This window comes from Rhinolophus sinicus, linkage group LG06 (assembly GCF_036562045.2).
Source record: "Rhinolophus sinicus isolate RSC01 linkage group LG06, ASM3656204v1, whole genome shotgun sequence".
Taxonomy (NCBI): Eukaryota; Metazoa; Chordata; class Mammalia; order Chiroptera; family Rhinolophidae; genus Rhinolophus; species Rhinolophus sinicus.
In genome coordinates this window covers 56,174,196-56,191,820 of record NC_133756.1, presented here as the reverse complement: position 1 = coordinate 56,191,820, position 17,625 = coordinate 56,174,196, and the positions used below count along the sequence as shown (strand labels likewise).

The 17,625-nt window shown below is 36.8% G+C and overlaps 1 protein-coding gene across 6 annotated transcripts in view; it reads right to left on the bottom strand.

Moving 5' to 3' along the window:
* Window positions 1-17,625, bottom strand: part of DCDC2 (doublecortin domain containing 2) — a 159,026-nt gene that overhangs the window by 100,903 nt on the left and 40,498 nt on the right. For all 6 annotated transcript variants that reach the window (XM_074335170.1, XM_074335171.1, XM_074335167.1 and 3 more), the window contains exons 4-6: window positions 7,117-7,193; window positions 6,854-6,985; window positions 133-279 (exon numbers count right to left, since the gene is read on the bottom strand). In XM_074335170.1, the coding sequence (XP_074191271.1) occupies window positions 133-279; window positions 6,854-6,985; window positions 7,117-7,193 (356 nt within the window). The remainder of the gene's footprint in view (window positions 1-132; window positions 280-6,853; window positions 6,986-7,116; window positions 7,194-17,625) is intronic.

Genomic DNA, 17,625 nt, shown 5'->3' with positions numbered 1-17,625 from the left:
AATTGTAATCTTTAAAATTATGCATATATGAACTATAAACCCAGTCACTCTAGTTATTGTGCTCAAGTGAAATTACATATATTTCCAGAGATAACTAAAATATGACAGGTGAATGAAGATTTAAAAACTTACCCATAAGACCTTCTCATTGTTGACTTGTCAAAAAGTAATTCACTGTAAGGCAATTTCTTAAACTTATCTCTGCCGACAGCCACATAAAACTGCCCGTTCTCCAACTCGGCCCCATTCTCAACCAGTTTTCCTTCTAAAGTATAAAGTCTGCCAAAATAGGAACATCAACAATTAAAATTGTAATAAGCATTGAAATAACTGATTAAAATTACAAAGTAAATAAACACATTCTGTTCCTAATTTGGCTCATCATCTGTTATTATCCTAATTATTGAATTACAAATGCCTCAAAGTCATTAGATTCAACTAAATGCCAATGTTATAATGCAGGCACAGTTGTTATCTGGCTGTACAGTGTTTCATCCCAATGAACCTGACAATCTAACATAAGTATCCCCTGTGGCTGCGATATTAAGATTTTAGAGGGAAACATTCAACTTGTACAGAATATGGTGCTTTAAATAAAGCTCAGCTTCTACTGATGTTGGATTGTTCTGTTTCTATTTAGTGAGCACTTTAAAAATTTATTTTCTTAATTTATCTGTCAGGTTGATAAGCTTCTTACAGTATTCTGTATAAGAGCAGCCCTCAGCTGAAATATTATATCCAAACACACCAAACTGGGTAGAAAACATGAGGTGAGAGGGCAGGAGGTGAAGGAACCCATCGCCAGTATTAATGATGCAGAACTGCATAGCATTTGTGTTTCTTTTTTTTTTTTGGCCTTCCCTCATCTTCCCAGTATCAAGGGATTTCACAAGAACCTCCCTTTACTGTAAAACTATTGCTGTAAGCTACAATTAATATGTGACTTATTAAAAGAACAGTGATAATTGTCTGGACAATTTAACGTGTGCACAGAACTTTTTTAAAGAACAGGAAAAAATACAGACTATTAGAAACCCACACCAGAATGACAATGAATATTTTTGAAGGTTAGAAACAAGAATTAGTAACTGGAAGGATTTCAAGATACTCATTTAAAAAATTCTCAGACTTCATAGATTACATAATAAAGGTTAGTGACCTTTGCAAAGGAAAAAAAAAAAACATCCATTTACCTGTCTGCTTGTTTACTGATTATATAAGTGGCCATATTATATGGAGCCATGAAGCACAAAAAAACAGCCACCCAAATCCCTGGAATGTGTTTGTGTTGACTTAGTATAAAGATGCTAAAATCTCTTCCTTTATAACACTGTACCCCTACCCCTACAAGTCTAAATATCAACGCTTCACCCAGAGTTCTGGTTTTCTTGCCTTGACCTGGACTAGGATTTCTGACAGTGGCACTGTAGACATTTTGGACCCAACTATTCTTTGTTAGAGGGGTGGAGAGGCTGTCCTGTGGATCGTAGAATCACAGCACCCTTAGCCTCTCCCCACTACATGGTAGTAATAGCTACTGCATCTCCAGATGTGACTACCAGATATGACTGTAGACATTGCCAAATGTCCCCAGAGACATGACTGTAGACATTGCCATGACCTGTCCCCCGGTTGAGAAGCACTGGCCTAGACCCAGACATGCTTCTTCTTTCATTTTCTTTTAAAATAGGAAGGTCTGAACCTGCGGTTAACTTTTATAGCTGGAAATTAACAGGCAGCATAGCTGTGGATCTGGAAACAGCCAAGATTTTACTGGTTTCCTCTGCAGGTAAGTAAAAGGGTACTGAATAAATTCCAGCCCATGATGGTAACCTTTCTTTATATGAGTCTTGTTGACATGCTTTCTTCCTTTGCTACAAAGCATAAAACATAAAAAGGGAGTCAAACCAATTTTTATGGGACGCTTTTGATATAGAAATATACTGATATATGGGGATGATCCAACCATGAGACTTTTTAATGTTTTATTAAAGGAAAACGAGCATCTCCTAAGTGAACAACAACCTAATCTCACTCTGGAATTACATTAAGAATTAAGTTTCTCCAGTTATTCCAGTGTTCAGGGGAGAAATAACTGTATGTCCTTGTCCTGTTCCAGATTTTAGAAGAAAAGCTTTCAGTTTTCCACCATTAAGTATGATGTTAGCTGAGGATTTGCCATATGTGGCTTTTATTATGTTGAGGTACTTTCCCTCTATCCCCATTTTATTAACTGTTTTAATCATAAACGGATGGTGTATCTTGTCAAATGCTTTTTCTGCATTTACTGATATGATCATATGATTTTTATCCCTCATTTTGTTTATGTGGTGTATCATATTGATCAATATTGAACCATCCTTGTGCCCCTGGGATGCATAATCTTTAATATATCATTGTATTCGATTTGCTAGTATTTTGTTTAGGATTTTTGCATCTGTATTTATCAGAAATATTGGTCTGCAGTTTTCTCTTTTTGTGTTGTCCTTACCAGGTTTTGGCATCAGGGTAATGTTGGCCTCATAAAATGAGTTAGGAAGTATTGCCTCATCTTCAACTTTTCGGAAGTTTGAAAAGGGCAGGTATTAAATTATCTTTGAATGTTTGATAGAATTCACTAGTGAAGCTATCTGGTCCTGGACTTTTGGGGAGGTTTTTGTGATTGTTTCAATTTCCTTACTGTTGATCTGTTGAAGGGTCTATTTACATTTTCCAGTTATTTGTGATTCAGTCTAGGAATGTTATATGTTGCTAAGAACTTGTCCATTTCTTTTAGGTTGTTGAATTTGGTGGCATATAGTTTTTCATAGTATTCTTGTATGACCCTTTGTATTTCTGTGGTATCTGTCATAACTTCACTTTCATTTCTGATTTTGTTCATTTGTGTCTTTTCTCTTTTTCTTTTAGTGAATCTAGCCAGGGGTTTGTCAATTTTACTAATCTTTTAAAAGAACTAGCTCTTTTTTGCATTAATTCTTTCTATTGTTTCATTTAATTCTGCCCTAATTTTTTATTATTTCCTTGCCTGTAATTACATAAAACACCCTGTTATTACCACTTTTGCTGCATCCCAAAAGTTCTGATATGCTGCATTTTCATTCTCATTTGTTTCTATATATCTCTGATCTCTCCTTTTACTTCTTCTTTGACCCAGCGATTCTTTAGTAGCATGTTGTTTAATCTCCACATACTTGTGTTTTTTCCCACTTTCTTTTTGCAGTTGATATCCAATTCCAGAGCATTTGTGCTTGTAGAATATGCTTTGTATGATTTTAATCTTCTTAAATTTGTTGAGGCTAGTTTTGTGTCCCACCATTATGGTCTATCCATGAGAATGTTCCGTGTGCATTAAGGAATGTATACTCTGGTGCTCTTGGATGAAAGGCTCTGTAAATGTCGATTATATCCATTTGGTCAAATGTATCATTTAAGGCTAATATTTCCTTATTGATTTTCTTTTTAGATGATCTATCCATTTAGATGATCTATCAGTGGGGTCCCATATTATAACTGTTTTTGCCAGTTTCTCTCTTTAGTTCTGTTAGTAGTTGCTTTATATATTTTGGTGCTCCCTATCTGGGAGAATATGAGGCGTGATCAAACAATATGGGGAATATTTAAATTAAAAAAATGACTACAGTAAAAGATACATTGCCATTAATCCCCCTCAAAATACTCCTTCTTGCTTTGAACGCACTTATTCCATCGATCTTGCCACTTTCTGAAGCAGTTCTGAAAGTCCTCTTTTGTGAGTATCTTTAGTTGCACTGTCATGGCTGCCTTGATATCCTGAATCATTTTGACTTTGAGGGAGAGCCAGAAGTCACATGGTGCCAGATCCTGTGAATAAGGTGGATGGGGACACACTGTAATGTTTTTATTTGACAGAAATTGCCATATACTAGAAGCGATGTGTGACACAAAGTGTTGTCATGATAAGGATAATTTATGGCACACTTTAAAACACATTTTCTCTCAACTGTAGCTCACACCCAACTCACAGCACTGAACAAGTTGAACCTTGTCACACACTGTTACTAAGGTTCCACACGGTACTTCCGGTAGTGACGATCCCTGCCTTTCCATTGGATGGCACTCGGCAGCAGCATTCACTGTATTTTATGATCACAAAGGCTCTGTGTCACACATCACTTCTAGTATAGCAATTTCTGTCAAAAAAAAACATTACAGTGTGTCCTCATCCACCTTATTCACTGGATCTGGCACCATGCAACTCTTGGCTCTTCCCCAAAGACAAAATGACCATGAAAGGTAAATGTTTTGAATTGATTCAGGGCATCGAGGCAGCCATGACAGTGCAACTAAAGACACTTGTGAAAGAGGACTTCCAGAACTGCTTCAGAAAGTGGGAAGAATGATGGGATAAGTGTATTCGAAGCAAGGGGGAATATTTTGAGGGGGATTAATGGCAATGTGTCTTTTACTGTAATAAATTATTTTTATTTAAACATTCACTGTAGTTTTTGATCACACCTCATATATATTGATAAGTGTTATGTCTTCCTGTTGTATTGTTCCCTTGATCATTATGAAATGTCCATCTTTGTCTCTTGTTACCTTTTTTATCCTGAAGTCTGTTTTGTCAGATATAAGTATGGCTACGCCCATTTTTCTCTGGATGCCTTTTGCTTGGAGTATTGTTTTCTACCCTTTCACTTTGAGTCTATATTTTTCCTTGCAGCTGAGATGTGTCTCTTGAGTGCAACATATGATTTTTTTTTTTTTTTCCAATCTGCTACTCTGTGCCTTTATTGGTGAGTTCAGTCCATTTACATTTAGGGCGATTATTGATACCTGAGGATTTCCTATAGCCATTTATAGCCATTTTATCTTTTGTTTTCTGGTAGCTGGGTGTCTCCATTGTTTCTATGTCCTTATGTTTTTCTCTGTTATTTTAGTTTGGTGGTATTGTATGATTTTTTTGCTCTGTTTCCTCTTTTTTTTATTTTATATGTCTCAGTTCTGGATTTTTTTGTGTGTGGTTTTACCATCAAGTTTACGCAAAAGAAAGTTTCATATATACAATATTTCTTTTCCTTCTGCAGGCATCTTATATCCATTCCCCTCTGCAAATTCAGACCTTTACCCCCGCCCCTTTTGTTTTTTTGTCACAAATTATCCTTATTTATGCTATGAGTTCATTTCCGAGTTGCAGTAGCTATTGTCTTCTTCTCTTTTTCTTTTTTATATTTTTACCTCCTTTAACCTTCATGCTATATTTAAGGATATAGTGCCGTATTCTGAAAACGGCTTGCAATTTTCTGCTTCTGTCTGTCCATTAGTCATCTTACTGATAGTTTTGTATCCTTTTGTCTTTTTGTTTCAGGTAGAATAACCCCCTTCAGTATTCCCTGTAATGTAGGCTTTGTGGTTTGACACACTTTTGGTAAGAGTACAACTTAGCACAAACTCTTTGGAAGACAGTTGGCAGTATTTATGAAAACTTAAACTGCATTTAACACTAGACACAACAATTCCACTTCTAGACCTGAGTCTCCTAATAAACTCTACTTATATACAAAGACATGTACACATAATAGCAAAAAATTGGAAATGACCTAAATTTCCACCAAGAAAAGACTGTTAAATTAGGTACCCCTATAAAATGGAATATCCTGAAGTCATTACAAATAATTAAATAGAGCTATTTGTGCTAATAAGAAAAATCTCCAAGATTCGTTGTTACAGGAAAAAAGTAAGGCATATTTATACATTTATTTGTGTGTATATGTGTGCTCCCATTTATGTTTTTAAGAAATAAAAGATGCATGTGCTTCCATATGCAGAGATTATTTCTGGAATAATGTAGAGGAATACTGGAGAGAGGCACTAGGGAGTCTGAGGTGAGAGAATAGTTTTTATTTATATCTTTTATCCTGTTTGAAATACTTTTTACCACATGTAAATAATTGCTTTCCATTATATTTATATATTTATGTAGTAAAAATATATATTTATATATACCTAATCATATTTAAAATTCAAATGGCAGTGAAACTATATATACCAATGTATATGAATATACATACATTAATCTGTATACACATTTAACTGAAAGAAATAATATTCAATCATTTAAGAACTTATTTTATCACGTGTGTGTATATATATATTAATATATATATATATACACATATGTATATATGTGTGTGTGTGTGTGTGTGTGTGTATATATATATATATATAATATTATTTGTAATATTATATATATATATTATTTGTAATCCTCCCACCTATAAGAAAATAAATAAGACAGCTTCCACCAAGTGGTAATTTCATAGGCTTCACAATTTAAAACCCACAATTTTAATCTTCACCTAAATTTCTGAACTTGACAAAAATGCTTTTGATTTCTCAAATTTAGTCAACCCCACCTAATTATTCTCTCTAACCTGCCTCTTCTTAAACCCACTAACAGTTCCAGATGTCTAGGCAAACAGTTTGGACCATCAAAGAATCATAAATGTCTCCTGGACAAAAGCACATTTAATTAAGAGCCAAGAAGCTAGCTCACTCGAAAAAAGGTCATTCTCAACTAAAAGAATGTTGCCCATTTGCTCTAAACCAAAAGAATAAAAATAGTTACAATTTGTTGATGTGCTACTATGTGCCAAAACTGTTTTAAACTCTTTATGTGGATTATCTTTATTCCTTAAAATAATCCCAGAAGGTAAGTATTATTATGTACCCATTTTATAGATAAAGAAACTGAGGCATATAGGGCCTAATTGATCAGCTGAAATTCAAATCTAGGGACCAGTGACTTCAGAGACTCCTGGGAATATCTTTGCAACTCTGAAACCCATCCACTTATAAGATTACTTTGACATACCTGTGGACAGCCCCACTCCTCAGGGTTATTTTTTCTGTGACCATTTGTAGCACATGATCCCACTGATTCAAGGCTTTTCTGGGGATGAGGAGGCGAGCAGCGGGGTTTATGAGGTCTCCATTTGCAATCAAGCTGGACAAAAAGCAAAGCCAGTGAGCCACACGATTTGAAATAGTAATGCCTTTAAAGCTACAAAGCAAACCCCAAACCAAAAGGAAACCACCAGCCAATTTCAACTTGAACTGTACAGGACTCCAACTTACAAGATAGTGCAGGGTTCCTGAAGCGGTTTTCTAAATCGAGCTGATACATTGATCTTGCTGTGAATTACTGGTTTTACCTTTAAAAGCAAAGAAATACAAATCACTGAGCTTATGTTATTTTTTTTTTCTATTGAGGAAAAACTACAGGTTTCTAGGGAACTAGCTGAGACCTGTTGTGCCTGTGTTAAAATCTTGCCCTTTTCCCACTTATATAAACACTATGGGCTCACACTCTGTCAGTATCATGTAGCCTTAACATAATTCTCAAGAAAATTTTCCTTTAAGCCCTGTGAATACTGCTCATGATCTGTGCCAACACAGAAATTGTTGGGCTATTATGAGAATTTCAAGGCAACTTTTTAAAATAATGCTTTCAGTAAAATAAAAATAAAATAATTCTATAAAATCTTCAATTCTGAAGTTCCACCTCCAGCCACACATCCTATCTCCTGTCATCTCTCTTCGCCCACCTTCATTTCACCTACTCCCTCATCTAGGTCCCTACTGGGTGCTTGAACCCATCCTAGTATCTTAAGACTGACTCCGTCACTTTTTCTCAACTTCACTTCGTCCGCTGTCCATCAGCCACCCTCCCACCAGCGTCCTCAATTCCCATCTGGGTGGGTCTGGTCATCTTTCTCTCTTCCTTGCTTCCAGGGTCCAGGCTGCTGTTAGCAAAACCCACATGGCTCCACGGTACCCTCACCTGTGACAGAGCTTTGGCGTCGGCTAGACCTCTCCCCTTCCCAAGTCAATAATTTCTTATATTTCCTACAGTGGATAGTCCAAATCCCTACTTCTCATCTCAAACCCTAAAATCCCACTCCAGGGAAACACTCACTCAGCAGATCCCTTCCCTCCAAACGTCAAGAACTAGAGGCCAACAAGCATGAAGCCTTTCAGCCTCCTTCTCCTCCACAACCCACCTCATCTACATCTTCACCACTTTTCACCTTTCCTGTCTGTCTTAGAAGAGGGATCTTTATCCCTTTACAAAGCTAATCCCCATCTGGATGTTGTCCCCTGTGGGCCTCTACCTGCTCCATTAATTACTAAGGACCCTCCACCCCACTCTGGTGTCTTCAATTTCTCCCTTGACCCTTTGGCCCTCTCAAGCACTATCCCTCCTTTCTCTCCTCCTCATCCTCCATATTCCTCCTTTCTTCTGCCCCACCCTCTCTTCCATCTTCTGCTATTTGATTTCCACCTCTACCACTGAAAGATAATGCCCACCTCTAAAGCATGGCCTACAAGAATCCCGGTGACCAGTCACTGCTTACTCAGTTCCCTCGCCTCCCACCCACACTCCTTCCATGCAGACCCCTAGTCGTGCACCTTAGTCTACCTGGCCTACTCCCCTCCACTCCCAAAACAGCCTGCCTCTGTCATCTCAGCCCTCTGCATACCATGCCCTCCCCTTTTCTCCACCTGCTGAAATTCCACTTGCTAGGCCCAGCTCAGTTATCAGCAGTCTTCCTCTATTCATCCTTCCTCAGCTTTTCGTCTCAAACTGCTACTACTACTATAGCATTGATGACAGCACTTTTGTTTTTAGGGATTTTTTTTTTTTTCCTGATTTGAAAAGAAAACTTATAAGCAAAGGAAACTGATTAATAAAAATAGCTAACATTTATAGCACTATATTTAATGGAAAGCACTATACTAAGTAATTTACATGCATTATACATCATTTAATCATTAAAGGATGCCCTGAAGAAAGTATTATTACTACAACCCCATTTTACAAATGAAGAAATTAGAGCTTAATTAATTAATTTGCCTAAAATCACACATAATAAGGGACAGAGTTGTTAGTGAATCCAAATCTATGAACATCTAACAATCTGTTATGCATTTTACTAGTTATGTTAGAGATTGAATATTAACACTAAATAATTTATGGGCTCTCTTTCCTCGGTCAAATTACGCCATCTTTGAGAGGAACAAAGAGCATGAATTTTTCTGTGACTCTCCAGTGACTAAAATAAATCCTTGCAATGCCTGCCAGTTGCACAATAAATGTTTGATAAAATTTAATTTAAAACATTCTAATTTAAAACACATGGATCAAAAGAACAAAATAGAGAGCCTAGAAATAAACCCACATATGGATGGTCAATTAATTTATGACAAAGAAGCCAAGAATATACAATGGGGAAAAGACAGTCTTTTCAATAAATTGTATTGGGAAAACTGAATAGCCACATGCAAAAGAATGAAACTGGACGACTACCTTACATCACACACAAAAACAACTCAAAATAGATTAAAGACTTGAATATAAGATCCAAAACCATAAAAATCGTAGAAAAAACCATCGGGGGTAAGCTCCTTGACCAGAAATAACAAGTGGTGGCGAGAATGTGGAGAAAAGTGAGCTTTGTGCACTGTTGGTGGGAATGCAAATTGGTTCAGCCACTATGGAAAACAGTAAGGGGAGTCCTCAAAAAATTACAAATAGATCTACCTATGACCCGGCAATCCCACTTCTGGGTATTTATCTAAAGGAAATGAAAACAAGATCTCAAAGAGATATTTGCACTCCCATGTTCATTGGAGCATTATTCACAATAACCAAGATATAGAAGCCACCTAAGTGTCCAGTGAGGAATAAATGGATAAAGAAATGTGGTATGTACATACACACACACACACACACACAGTGGACTATTATTCAACCATGAGAAAAAAGGAAATCCTGCCATATGGACCTTGAGGGTATTATACCAAGCAAAATCAGCCAGACCAAAAAAAAAGAAAAAAAAGAAAAGAAAAAAAGAAATATATTGCATGCTATCATTCATATGTAGAATCTTGGGGGGGAAAAAGAAAGTCAAACTCATACACACAGGGAGTAAAAAACTGGTTGCCAGGGGTTGGGGTGGAGAAAATGGGGAAAGGTTGGTAAAGGGGTATAGACATTCAGCTGTAAGACGAATGCTGTCTGAGGATTTAATGTACAACATGGAGGAACAAAAGACACTCCAATTTCAAGCAAAACATTTTTAATTGAATGATAGTTTTACATTTTAAACCCAGAAATTCTTGACCCTAAACTAACATTTACAGTGATACTTTCTTTTAAAATGTTTAACAGGTAATGCATGCAACTAAATAAAATTCAAGTGGTAAAGTGGGGCCTACTGTGAAAAAGAAGTATCCTCTCTCTTCCTGTTCCCCAACCAAAAAGTTGTGACCAGAGTTAGCAATAGTCCTTCAAAGACAGACTATACACACATATGCGTGTTATCTGATGTCCTTCTAATTTGTAAACACAAGTGATAACCTGCTGTACCCCTTCTCCCATACCTTGCTTTCTCCATTTAACAATTTATTATGGAGACTATTCCATATTGGTACTTAAAGTAAGGATTGCTTCATTCTTTATCATAGCTGTGTATATTCCACTCTAAGAACATGCCATAGTTTATTTAACCTAAATGATGGTTTCCAAACTTTGACTATCAGTTTCCAAACTTTTGCTACTACAAATAATGCCATGATGGGTTTCCTTATAAATACTTATTTGTGTAAATATGTAAGTGTATCTGTAGAATAAATTATTAAAACTGAAAATTTGCTGATATAAAGGATAGCCAACTTTTTTTTTTTTAAAGATTTTATTGGGGAAGGGGAACAGGACTTTAGTGGGGAACAGTGTGTACTTCCAGGACTTTTTCTTTTTTCCAAGTGAAGTTGTTGTCCTTTCAATTTTAGTTGTGGAGGGTGCCATTCAGCTTCAAGTTGTTGTCCTTTCAGTCTTAGTTGTGGAGGGCGCAGCTTAGCTCCAGGTCCAGTTGCCATTGTTAGTTGCAGGGGGCGCAGCCCACCATCCCTTGCGGGAGTTCAACCAGCAACCTTGTGGTTGAGAGGACGTGCTGCAACCAACTGAGCCATCCGGGAGGAAGCTCAGCTCAAGGTGCCGGGAGGCAGCTCAGCTCAAGGTGCCATGCTCAATCTTAGTTGCAGGGGGCAGAGCCCACCATCTCTTGTGGGACTCAAGGAATTGAACTGGCAACCTTGTGGCTGAGAGCCCACTGGCCCATGTGGAAATCAAACTGGCAGCCTTCGGAGTTAGGAGCATGGAGCTCTAACCGCCTGAGCCACCAGGCCAGCCCCACCAACTTTTTTTAGTTTAATGAAATTCATGGCAAGCTTACTCCTGATGGATCTCCAGTCCCTGGATTTATTTAGTTTACACTACAGCACAAGAAAACAGATGGATCTACAAGGAGTGTGGCTTACAATGCCTTTAAATGACTATGAATCCCTCTCCCCTCAGACTGCTTACTCATACGGCTCAGCATGTTTGACTGCAGATGAGTCTTTACCTGTGTGAGGAACAGGCCTTTCTGACTCTGTGCCTGTGCTAACAGTGGCTTCCTCTTGACATCCTCCCCACCTTTTACATATGACTATACTGCCTCCCTGACCACTCAACTTAAAGCTACTGCCACATCCCTGGTTCTCTGCCACCATGCCCTGCCTAATTATTTTTCCATGACATTTAACTATCATCTGACATGTTGTATATGTTATTAATTTGATTTTGATTTTCTTGTCCCTAGTGTTACTTTTTAGTTACTCTCAATATTAACTAGTAATGTACTGAGCACATACGTCATACTCAGTTGTTATTTTTTCAAATGTTTTGCCTACCAACCTTGACTGTTTAATACCTTGCAGGACTGTTGAATTAAAAATGAAGATGAATAAGCTATACAAATAAATAACTTTAAAACTCTTTTTGAGTTGGTCAAAATATGCTACTTTTCTTGAGAGAATACACATTTATAATATACAAAAATTCATAAGTAAACGATTTTAAAAATAATGAATAATTTTATTCTGCGTCTATAAATCAAACCACCTATCTTGAACAGTTGTTTTCCTCATTCAGCATAACAAAAATATTTCCCAAATGTTCATGATTAACTAATTGAAGATTAATCTTAAACATATATTTGGAACTTTTTTGGGGAAAAAATATTATTTTCCCTTTAAAACGCAGTTTTCTATTTGGCATTTTAAATAACTTAAGTCACAAAAAAATTTTAAGTGAGCTCAACTGCATATAAGAGGAGTTTTTCCCAAGTCCTTATCTGGGATGAAGTATCGGTCACTTGGTGTTAATCTGGAGACATTATGGCTTTAGATAATGAGAAATATAATAATAAACTAAAATACGTTTCTTACATTTGCAAATTTCCTAAGTAGCCATGCGCTTTCCCTGGCCATTTAAAAATAAATCATATTTGAAATATGAGAATAATGTTAAGTGTCAACACACCTAGTTAGGGAGGGATAGAGACAGAGAACTGGACTATGAAACTCCCACTCAGACCCCTGTGCACAGAAATGGCTCTCGGTGAGCAGGCCGACCAGCGTTAGCTGAGTAATCTGTGGCGGCTATGGATGCAAATCAAATGAAAATAAATCAATGCAAAACTAAAGCTGTGGACCCAGCAGAGCTAATATATTCCTGTTTGGCTTTGTCAGTTGGTGAAGGAACCAGGACGAAGCAAAAGCAGGACATGCTTACACCTGACGTGTGCCTTGATTTTCTGTACTGGGCCAACACTGTCTTAGACATCCCCGTTTATGTGGATATTCAGAGGTAGGTCAACCCAGTGAATCAGAGAGAGGAGTCATTTCATTCTCTGAGTAGAAATGGATGGATGGATGGATGGATGGATGGATGGATGGATGGATGCATGGACTAAATATTTAGCTAACATTTTTCTTGGAAATATTTCTGAAGTCAAAGGTGGCAAAAGTGACTTAATCATGCTCACTCTGCTAGAAAGGGGTAAGGCAGTGTGCTAGCGCTGGTCTTCGGTAACACATCACATACACTTTCAAATACATTACTGTCTCTGTCTCTGGTATCTTATTTAGACTGTGTTTATATCATGAATTATGTCACAAAATTAAAAATAAATAAAAATAAATAAAAACAATGCTTCATGTGAATCCGATAAATCTAAGTACGTAATTTAACTCAAGTTCACAAATTCCACATGACACATAGTAGGACAATATCACAGCAGCTGGGTCAAACTGAACTTAAAACCTGTGATTCAAAAATATGAATCTATTTGTTATAAAAAATAAACTCAATGAAATTAAAATTGTTGCTTTGAAAATATATATTTGGAAAAATAAGATCAAGGTCTATGATCTGAGTAACTGACTAAAAGTCTGAAATTCTAAATTCCAGGACTAAGTGCCAATTCAATGCCTTATTTTCTTGATCTGTAAAAATAGGGATAATCCTGCTAAACTAGCCCAAAGGGATGTTCCATGTACTAATTAATGAAGTGAAAATACCACCCCCGGGGGCTGTTAGGCTGCCTGAGTTGGAGAATCCACCTGCCTCAAATCTCTGCACTCACTACCTCTTGAAATCCCAGGCCAAGGAAACCAAAGTCAATCTACTGACAGCATCTAAAGAAATGATGCTGCTAAACATTTACCATCTCAAAGTCTAATGACCACTGACCTCTTAAAAAAACTCACTACACAACTTAAATATTCAATTTTAAATCATACATTAGAAACTTTAAAAAATGTATCAGATTTGTGTGACTGTTTGTAAGAGAGACTTAATCATTAAGGGGGAAAAAATGTACCAAAGTTTTTTATTTGTAAAATATATAAGCCAACCTACACAGACAGGTTTCAATTCTACCTTTCTTGTTGCATGGATTTCAGAAGAAGTGAGTTCTCAAAATGGTAACCTTTGAGGAAACTTTGAAAAGAGCACACAGCATCAAAAAGGACAACAAGGTACTCTACAAGCTATTCAATCAATTTTCATCACTTTTTGATAAATGAGAAGAAAAGGAATAAAAATTTTCAAAAATACCAGAGTAGAAAATAACTTACCCTGGAGTCAACACAACAGATGCATCCAAACCATAGGTTATTCTGAAGAGCTTTTAAAAATAATCACCCTTTTTTTCCCAATAATTCTATTTTTTAAGTGGGAGAAAGATCAGCTAAGATGCCTGAAGCATGGAAATGGTACAATCCACCAGGATGAGCGTGTCCTGTGTTGATAGTATGTATGTATCATCACTAACAATTAGAAAGTGCTTCTATCCGAGAACATTTCATGCTATGAATAACCTGTTTCCCTGAAAATAAGACCTACCTAGCTGGTCCATCAGCTCTAATGCGCCTTTTGGAGCAAAAATTAATATAAGACCCGGTCTTATTTTACTATAATACAAGACCAGGTCTATATAATATAATATAATTATAATATAATATAATATAATATAATATAATATAATATAATATAATACAGGGTCTTATATTAATTTTTGCTCCAAAAGCCACATTAGAGCTGATAGTCCAGCTAGGTCTTATTTTGGGGGAAACAGGGTATCTCCTAACCTTCATGGAATGCAACCATTTGTCATGGAGATACTCCAGATATATGGACTGAAAGAGAAATTTGAAAAGGAAAGGCTATATATAACAAGAGGTGAGGACAATGGCCAAACTTTGCAAAAGAACAGCTGACTCACCATCTCCTTGGATTTCTACTGATGGTGTAACATCAAATGTTAATTTGCCAATACCCTAATCTGCAGATTAAGAGATCTTCTGAGACAGGAAAATTGCATAGTATCACCATCATATGCCACTTTTTCATACCTAAGGAAATAAGTGCTCATAATTGGTACAAAATTTGATAAACAAAGTGCACCTGCTGTGTTTGTGTCATTAAGATTCTGTTTCCATCACTGACTATGTCGGTTTTTTTTCCATTTTCAAGCAAACTAAGAGATAGTCCCACTTCTAGGAGGCAGAAGGTTGTGGGAGATTACTGTTCCAATTATGACAACAAAACTGAGAGAAAAGATAAAAATCATAATTTGTAAAAATGCACTGAAGATCTTAGGATGCAAAGAAGCCTAAATGAACTAAATGAGCCCTTTCTAAGTGAGAAAGAAACCTATGGCTGCTTTCACCTTGAAGGGCACAGCAGGCAGAGAAACAAACCTTGTATAGATGACCAGCCAGGGTGTGGGCTTGCATGACATAGAAGATGCAAGAGCAAGTCTACATCGCCCACCAATTCTTCCCTGTGGGATCTTCTTTACATACACAGAAGTGTAACAGAGATAAGTTAAAGACATGTATTATAAGCTCTAGAGGAATCAATAAAAAAATCACAAAGCGGCACAGCTAAAAAGCCAATAGGGAAATAAAATGGAATAACTTTAAAAACATTTTATGGATCTAAAGAAGGTGGGGGAAGTTATTAAAAAAAACAGTCAGGGGGATGCAGAGTACAACATAGAGAATATAGTCAATAATATTGTAATAACTATATGTGCTGCCAGGGTCACCTTAGATAGACTTATCAAGGTCATCACCTCGTAAGTTATATAATTGTTTAATCACTATGTTCTATGCCGGAAAGTAATATAATATTGTATGTCAACTGTGATTGAAAAATAAAAAAAAACATTTCAAAATAGTTTCTCTCCCCTTGGCTACTACCTGTCAAATAATTTTTATTTGATTATATCAGCATAATTTATGAAACCCCAATGGAATGAAAATTGAAATCCTTTCACGCCCCAAAACTTCTAGAAATTCTAGAAAGGCATGGTGGCAAAATCAGCCCAGCCAGTGATATATTTTAGAGAGAATAGTTTCATCAGCATTGATATATAATAATAAACTTTCCAACCACTCCAACTTCAGTGAGAACCTAGTTATAGAAGACGTCTCTAATTATAATGAACAAGCTGTTTGGAACACTCCCAGAAGGGTCCAATTAGTTTCCCTGAGCTGATGAAACCACTCCTCTGTACTTGGGTCCTCTACCCGTTTCCATGTTGTTGTACCCAGTCCAGGGGCTGATTCCCTGAGGAAGGGTTAGGATTCATCTGCCAGGTGTGGCTTATCGTCTCTTATTCAGAGGGTTATTTTTCTGCCAATAATGGATACCTTGGGATCAGTTTGCAGATTTGTCTTTTGAACTATTCTCTAAGTGAATGCCTTCCTTGACTGAAGCAGGAAAATAACTCAACACAAATTTTGAATGTAGGTTCATCAATTGTAACAAATATACCACTCTAGTGGGGGGCTATGATAATGGGGAGGGGGGCTGTGTATGTAGGGGGTTTATGGGAAATCTCTACCTTCCTCTCAATTTTGCTGTGAACCTAAAACTACTCTAAAAAATAATGTCTACTAAAAAATAAATGATCCAAAAGATAAGATACCAGTCATAAGTAATACCTTCCTTGGAAAACTCTTAACTGCAAGCATATATTTAAATAAAGTGTCCACATTGCTAATCTTCTCGTCTTAAAACAAAATGCCCATCGATTTTCATCAATTGTGAACCATCAAATTAATTTCCCAGTATATCACATATTTTTAAACTATTGGCACTCTGGTTTAATTTTCTCTTTATTGCACTTGGTGGGCTATCTTTAAAAAAATATCAGATAACCCTAAGCATTCTGAATATGTAACGTTAAACCTCATATTAATTAACTTTATTCTAAAATAATTATTTGCAATGGCCACTTCATCTTATAGGAAAACTGAACAGGACTTGAATCATTTTTAAGGCATTCATAAGTAAGTCTACATGGGTTTCCCTAACGTTATGTGCTAAAGAGGATAATATAACCCCCATCAAGTTAAAAAATAACCAATTAACCCAAGAGAACTCTTAGGAGAAATTATGGGAACTACCAATAACCAAGCATTGAAAAAACTGTTTTTTCATTATCCCTTTTCTTTTTGTATTCCTTCTTAACTCACTATACCATGCTTACTTTTCCCCATTGTCATTTTTGTTTGCTTTCCCAAACAGGATTTTGGTTACCAAGCCAATCTAGGGAGTGGAATGTAAAATTTCCACTAAAATTGCAGGGCAGCTGAGTGTGTACATAACAATGCAACATGAAAGTTAGCAATGTTGAGTATGCAGGGGCAGTCCATGTGGGCGGAATGCAGCTTCCACCTGCATTTAAATAAGTCATTTAGTCCCCAGGACTCCCACTGAAGAATGTGCCAACTGTACATGATCTACACTCAGTATTTCATAAATACTAAGAACACTAACAACCCGCCATCAGATAGCAAAGGAAGTGCCGCTGACATTTTTAGCAACTATTAGTTTTTCACCCACATTGCACTGCTCTGTGCCCCATACTAAGGACTCTGTACTAAAGAGGGAAGATGGGGGCCTCCACTCTCACTGAGCTGACCTGTGGGATGGAACGTTGGAGTGAGAGGCAATAAAGGAGTAAAGGAATGAATAACTAGCACAGCATTATTCAGGAGCACCGGACTGGGAGTCAGCTCCAAGCCCTAGAAGCTCAGCCCCTCACTGAGTTACCTAAGGCAAGGCACTTCACCAACCTGTGTGCACTTGTCTAATCAGCTGTCTGTAGCAAGAGGGGACTACAGTTTGATTATTTCTAGATTCCCTTCAAGTGTTTATAGTCTCCAAAAATAGTGTTATTAAAA